The 7,481-nt window shown below is 34.1% G+C and overlaps 1 protein-coding gene across 1 annotated transcript; it reads right to left on the reverse strand.

The window, feature by feature from the left end:
* Positions 1-241: 241 nt before the first annotated feature.
* LOC132560898 (interferon-induced protein 44-like) lies at positions 242-7,146 on the reverse strand. Its single transcript, XM_060225601.1, has 7 exons — positions 7,107-7,146; positions 4,200-4,742; positions 3,995-4,053; positions 3,630-3,842; positions 3,351-3,494; positions 2,791-2,980; positions 242-2,477 (listed from the first exon to the last, which is right to left on the reverse strand). Exons 2-7 carry the CDS (start codon positions 4,723-4,725, stop codon positions 2,170-2,172), a joined length of 1,440 nt encoding a protein of 479 aa, XP_060081584.1. The 5' UTR covers positions 4,726-4,742; positions 7,107-7,146; the 3' UTR covers positions 242-2,169.
* Positions 7,147-7,481: the final 335 nt, after the last annotated feature.

Raw genomic sequence — 7,481 nt, forward strand, 5'->3', positions numbered from 1 at the left:
GTACCTAACTTTATATTTGTATTATATGCGTGTCTTTGTACTTTGATGCCGCCTTTATCTGTCATTTGTCTTTCGAGTCCTTCGTGTATCCGAGCTTTCAACACAAGAAATGAAGATTCTTTCGATGACGATGAGAAAGAAGCTTTATCATAACAAGAAAGAAGAATAACCATTTCAAGATTTTAGAATGAATGAATTTTGTCAGTCAGATATAACCACAATAATAACGACAAGGTGGTACTTTTGTAGAAATATGTTTATTTTTACAGTGAATGACATTATACAAAACTAGTAAATTTGATTAAATTTGATCTAATGAAAAAAATATCTATGTAACAATTTGATCGCATGTTGCAGAGCTTTCAAAATCATTCATCACCATTGACATTGACAGTAGGATTAACTAGATTCTCGCATTATTATTGTTAGCTCCGTACTTTATTCCATATATGTACCTGTAAGTGGTGTTTCCCACAATCATAGCAAGGAAATAATTTACTTTTTTGCATTATATGTATAGATTCCCTTATCAAACGCTGACACATTTAGCCGAACTGCAATCCAATCGTTGAAAGGTTAAGTATTTACATATCAAGCGCCGATGTCTACTTTGTTATTGCAACAAACAACTGGGTCTCTTTCGATATAGGAAATTCTGCAAGGCAAATTTATCTGTCAGTGCCCTGTCTTTGATCTGATCTTTAAGATCGTTATTATTGTTAATTGAACAAAGGATTATTTCAATTTCAAGATCATAATCTTAACCCTGTTTGATTGGCACAGAAAACCACTGTTAACAAAATAAGAACTATTTTAGAAGGTGATTGTGCAAATAAACTTTGAGAGAGGTCACGCGAATCCATCAAAAACAATACAACTATCCTAACAAATTTCTAGCATATTGTTAAGAAAAGGGGAGTGTGTGCTTCAAGGAATTGATGAAAGAAAACATCCAGGTTTCTCTGCCAATTTGATCCTATCGCCCATGGGCATATATGGAAAAAATGAAAATGTCATTCAATGTTAACAATTCTAACCAATCTTTATGTGGGTACTATAGCAAATTTACCTCCCCACCGAGGGAGAAATTAGACCCTGGGGAAATTCATAATTTGATTAAGATATTCTAGGATTACCACCCATGGTTTCAATGTGAAAAAAATCACTTTTGTATCACCTCTCTTTGATTAAATTGAACTTTCACTGAAGATCTTTTAGCAAAGGTGGGTTTACTCAAGTATCATTTAATTTGTAAATCGACAAACGTTTCTTTCCGCTGATGGCTGTATTTATATCCACTATCTGCAAAATCATTTAGTTACATGCGAAAAGGCAGATCACATATTTTAGATAATAATTGTTATAATGATAATACTGCTGAATGATGTCTTGAACTGCTGTGTGTCTGACTTGATTTGACAAAATCAGTTTAAAGAACGCTGAAAAGATCTATACAGTTGACAATGAATAATAGATCGCAAAGTTTGGGCTTTGTTTACATTGACTACTTTTCACAGTCCTGTCAATATATCTATGAAACCAACAGGTTATACAAGAACGATAAAGAGCAAAACTATGTAATTATGAAGGTTACAAAGGACTTTCCATCTTGCACATGAACAAATTGTTTTAATGAAACTGTTAAAAACTCTTTTGGAATAAGAAATAAGGATTTGTTTGATATCATCAATGAAATGTGGGTAACTTCTCTAAAGCAGATTGATTGTAGGGCCGTAATCTGCAGTTATGATAAAATGAAAGTATAGCAGACTCCTCTTGTAAAAACAGAAAGATGGCAATTGTAAATTTTGGACCCTGAAGTTTCATCTCGTAATTTTCATAACACCTCTGACGGAAATGCAAATGACGACGGATGTAATCTCTGCTTTTTTTTAAAAACAAAAATCATTCAGAGATGATAACATTTTATCATATTTTTTATGACGAAAAAGAAATTGCGTTAAATGACTTAAAAACGATATTGTTAACACTTTCCTTCGGAGGACTCCAAAGACTTCCTGCAATGGCCTATATTTCATGTAGTGAAAATAGTCATTGTAATAATGTTTTAATCCTCAGTCCCTCAAACGGTACCTGTCATATGATAGTCACAGTTATTAAGTGTAAATGTAGTTGACATGTAGTCGCTTCTTTTTTTCATGCATTTCTTTAATTGTAACTTGATTCATATTTATCCGACCGAAGTTCGTCCAGATGGTTGACGCGAAGGAAGGTATCGGCAGCTCGCAGCATCTGGCGAATGTTGTATAAGGCAAGTATGCTGATATCATCTGTAGTAGATGGCTCCATGTAGTAGTTCTTCATTGGCATCACCGTCATTGGTGGTAGGCCTAGACAATTGCCGGCGTCCTTGCACTTCATCAGGATTTTTTCACTCTTATAGACGTTAGCTGCGTTTTGTTTGGTCAATGTACAGGCGTTGTCCACTTTGTTAAGCAGAATCAGTTGTGGGATTCCTTCACAAATGGAAATGTGTTTGTAATGAAATAATTCACTGACAATAAATACAATACAACATTGTAATATATATATATGAAATAATCTTAACTCGTTACTCTCTCTTTGATTATATAAAAGACAGTCAAAGTCACAGTCGATGACGCATTTCAATACAGGTTTGAGTAGAGCGCCAAACAAGTAATTAAAATGCACCATACAGCTGTTTCGTCTTTCTTGACTATCTCTTAACCATATCGCTTAAACTATTATTACAGAAATGTTAATTTATTCATGTACTCATTAAGATGTCTAATGCTTTTTATATTATACCTTTTTGGTCAACCATGTCTTGAATATCCTTTATTTGGTCCCTAACATCAGCAGTTACAAAGGAAATGTCTAAGTCGGCAGAATATTTCTCTGCATCAAGAACGTACACCACACAATGAATCTTGTCCTTCAGCTTAGGATCTTTCCTGAAGCCATGAGTTGTACTCGTCAGCGGATTGGAAATATTGAACTGGCATAAAAAAAGTAAAACGAAATAAGCGGATACTGTCCTGTACTAGATAAAAGACTGATACAATAAATAGTAAATCAGCACAACAAATACCGCGTGGGCGCTAAATAAAAGGAAAGAAAACCTGACCCAGATAAAACTGGGTTGAAAAAAAGAATTAATTATGTGTTTTGATAGTTAGATAACCAATGTTATATTGATATATAATTTAGCCTATTTGGGGATGTTTCATGAAATTATATTTCTCAAATACTGTTTATTATAATTTCTTTTAATTGTGTTCATGCACTTCATTTGGTGAATTATCAAACCAAGTAATTAATTGAACATGCTGTTTACATAAAATCGATCACAACGAACCAATACCTACCGTATAATTGTCAGGCATATGCCCCTCCAGAATAGCTTCGATGTCCTTGGTGATGTTGTTGCCGTCATCCAGACCTCTACAATCACACAGCTGGAATCTTAAGTACTGCCTGTTATCGGACGCTGTGATAGGGTACTGACGGTACTGTTAACAAATATCGAAACATGTACTTATTCTATGACTTATCCAACTCAAAATGGGAATTCTTGAATGTTGTATCAAACATGATTCTTTATCAATAATGGAAAACAGCTTTTAACAAATCGGGTTTGTACTTACTGCTGAAGTCACACTTTTTGTTCGGCTTCCAGCACTGGCGGACATAGTTACATGACCACGGAACACAGATTCAACTGAGTTGAGAAAACTCGATTTGCCTGCACCGATAGGTCCGATAAAAAGAATGTTGACGTTTTGTAACGCATTTTCGTTCACACCCATATCCTTAAGAGGCCAGTAGCCTTCAACTTCATCCATCAAGTCGTTTAGATACTGCAAAGGAATGTTATATACGATCACAAATATAACAAATATTCATCTGTTAAAAAAAGACTTTTAGCATTGACATAGATTAGAATTATATTTTAAAAAATTTAACCGCCATGGTTATGATAGATTCGTCTGCGTTCAACAACCCTACTTACCTCCTTGTCAAACCTCGGTTCTGGTCTCCAGGGAATTTCCATCAGTTGTTCAGAAGCGTCTAGAAACAAATATAAGTAATTAAATCCGCTGTGGTGCATACTCATACTTTATCTCAAGCAATAATCTATTGGTATTCACCAGAAAATGTGATTGCAGTTGAAATATATCGTATAAGTATCACTTTTTATTAGTTGAACTTCTTACCTTTAACGCTATAAACCATTATGTCACTAACACTCGCGTCTCCTGTTATCTCATCAGCAAGGGACTTCGGCAAGCTTACATAACTAGTAGGTACCATGCTTGAGTTAAGGATAAACATCCCATCTGCTTCCGGCGAAATTTTCCCTCTGAATAACTGTAGATCCGGCCCGCTACCAAAAGCTGGTCCACTTTCTTCGTCTAACATTATAGCTGAAGGAGGCAGCTTTATTGAGAATTTGATGGCTTCAGTATTACCTTCCCTCCGTAGTAAACAGAGAAACGCGCTGGTGTCGTATACCATATGATTGGTGACTGACTGCCAGCTAGCCGTAGTAAATCCACCGTAAACATCACCAACCGAGTTGTAAACCAGCGTCAACGTCGCTCCTCTGTTGTCACAGTGTTTGTGGAAAGCAACTGCATCACATCCGTTTTCCTTGGCACTGTAGAGCTTTTCAAATGCCTTTGGACCGTCACCAATTAAATTCTGGAGTTTATATTTATCTTCCTTTGTCAGTTTTGCCATAGTTCTTGATAATGAATCTATTACAGAAAGTACAAACAAAACGAAATTAGTACTACCAATTAGGTATCTTTATATGTGGAAAAAATATTGCACAACTTTGGCATTGCACACGCTTGAAACGTTATCAAAGGAAAATGTACCCTTCATTTTATTTTCTTGTCAGGTTCCTTTGGTGAAGTTACAGATACTTTAACGAATTCCTTAAATTTAACACCTTTTCATGTTATAACTCATTTCAGGATGATTTTTCTAACATTATAAAAGATTGAAATTTACCAACAAAAGTTGTAATTTAAATGCATGTGAACTTTGGGTAAATAAATATTCATAGTTTCACAACGAATGGAGAAGAAATTGTGAAGGTAGGTTTTTGCACATAGGCAAAATGAAAGTAGGTTTACTTAAGGTGTGATATACTCGTTTATCAACCAAAACGAAAGTAGGAATGCTTCATTCATATTTCAATTATGAAACGAACGATGGCTGACCAAACGTAATTTGCAGTATTCGAATTAATAGCCATGTTACACTTTACTGTGTTTCAAATGTATCCCACTGTATGACTCCACGAAGGTAAAGAATTATCAATATAAGATAACAGACAATGTATATTTTTGTAACTAAGATATCTATGAACATTTATTCATCTAAATACACCTAAATGTTTTTGGCTTAAGCTGACAAACCTGCTGATACCAATTATCAACAATATAATTACATGTAATTTATAAGTTACTGTCAATCATGTTATGGCAGTGTAATATCGCAGTAGTTACTACCTATTTGTGTATATGTGTATGTTTTAAAATTTTATATTGTTCTCATACAGATGTATGTAACACGATATTAGGATATGTTTGTATGTTTTCTCTCCCTCTCTAGAATTGACGTTAGTACCTATTTTTTGTTAGGGACGTATTAAAGAGGAGCGTTAGGAAAAGTTCAGCTATTAAGCTTCTGTCATTGAATTCAATGATCGTCCCATATAGCCATATATAAGTGATTTCTTAACTGACCATGTCTTGTATATTGTGTATTGGGTTACTCTTGGTACACCGTACATACGAGGATAAGTACATAAAAGAGGAATTGTGTATCAACACATACCACCGACTTTTACATGTGTGTTTATTTTACACCCTAGAAGATAGCGTCGCTACACTACACAACTGATATATCAATATAAGGTGTACTAGCCTTATTTGCATTCCAGTCAAAACACCAATGCGGAGAGAATACTACACAAATATTGTCCATATAGATGGTCCATGTGATTAAAACTGATCAGTCTGTACGTAATACTTCTATAGTAACGAAATGATAATCACAATCCAATTTCACACGTGTAATGTCGCATTAACAATTTATTCCATTCGGTAGTGACGTTTTTGACAGATAAATTGTGCTTCTCTACACTACAGTTGATAAATAAATGTATAATAAAAATAAGCTCCTTTGATGTCGAGCTTTCTTTTACATTGAAGGCTGTCTCGACACGTTTCTTTGATGTCGTGCTAACTTTATCTGTTGATCTGTTATTGTTATGCGAAGGTCAATTAAGGTCACTATCGCTATACTTTGATTTTAAAATATCACAAAATATAACATATATTCGATCACTTTATGATATTGAGAATCCATTACCTAGATATTTTTTTATACGGAAGTAGTACGCATGTATGTCAAGTTATAAACAAACATTTAAATATGTAACGCCGTTGGTTATACAATGTACCTCTACAAATCGAAAGAAGAATGTCGGGTTTTCCGTTAACCAATATATGAAACGAAAGTAGACCCCAAAGTCCCCCAATTCTGACAATCAGTACAAATAACAATGAACAAATAAAGCAAAAATATTTAAATTTTTCAAAACTCAAACTTCAGTCATTGCTATTATAGTTTCGAAGATAATGTTGACAGGCGTCACATGACTATTAGGGAACGTCCAAACTGAAATGCCGTTGTATTATACAATTCACTTTTGTTAAAACAGAATAAAACTAGATATTAAATAAATGCAGCTGTCTAAATTAGCATAATTTCTTGAAAAGACAATTGTTTCACTCTGGTCACTTTAGTAATGGAACACTATTTAATGTAATGGCATTGATATGTCAATTAATGTGGAGAAATGCCTAAAGAATATCATGGAACCAAATATACACCAAGAATACGCTTCTTACTGTTTGGAAATGTATCAATTATAATTGCGCTGACGGTATCATTAATTAAGGGTATTTTTTAAAGCTTTTTTTTTGCAATTGATATCGTGCCTTTCAATTAAATTAATAGGATATGATTGTTATGAAATAAAATATCTTCATTTTTGTACTATTTTTACACAGGCAGACAACAACAGACAACAACAATGTACTTACATGTGCTCGAGACAAGGTTTGATTTGGTAATGACTGTCAGTTTAGGAGCTAATTCTTATTATATCTATTGGAAATCGAAAGAGGACTTCCCAATCTTGATATAAATAGATCCACGACACTTTAGAGTGTTTTATTCAGATTAAAATGAAAGTAGGTTTTCCCGGTGACTGTCATTAACACTATTTGAACTACATGTATTACCTAAACAGAAAGTAGACTTACCGCATTGATAATCCAATACGTGAAACATGTGCTCGAGACAAGGTTTGATTTGGTAATGACTGTCAGTTTAGGAGCTAATTCTTATTATATCTATTGGAAATCGAAAGAGGACTTCCCAATCTTGATATAAATAGATCCACGACACTTTAGAAT

The sequence above is a fragment of the Ylistrum balloti genome, unplaced genomic scaffold (assembly GCF_031769215.1).
Source record: "Ylistrum balloti isolate Yb309-2 unplaced genomic scaffold, AGI_CSIRO_Ybal_v1 Utg371130, whole genome shotgun sequence".
NCBI classification, from domain to species: domain Eukaryota; kingdom Metazoa; phylum Mollusca; class Bivalvia; order Pectinida; family Pectinidae; genus Ylistrum; species Ylistrum balloti.

Bases quoted from the DNA above. Each gene is read 5' to 3' on its own strand.
- LOC132560898 (XM_060225601.1), bottom strand. From the start codon at position 4,725: ATGGCAAAACTGACAAAGGAAGATAAATATAAACTCCAGAATTTAATT. The intron at 3,495-3,629 runs GTAAGTACAAAC...ATTTGTTAACAG, and splicing joins CAAAAAGTGTGACTTCAGCA to TACCGTCAGTACCCTATCAC. The intron at 2,478-2,790 runs GTATAATATAAA...CCATTTGTGAAG, and splicing joins AGACATGGTTGACCAAAAAG to GAATCCCACAACTGATTCTG.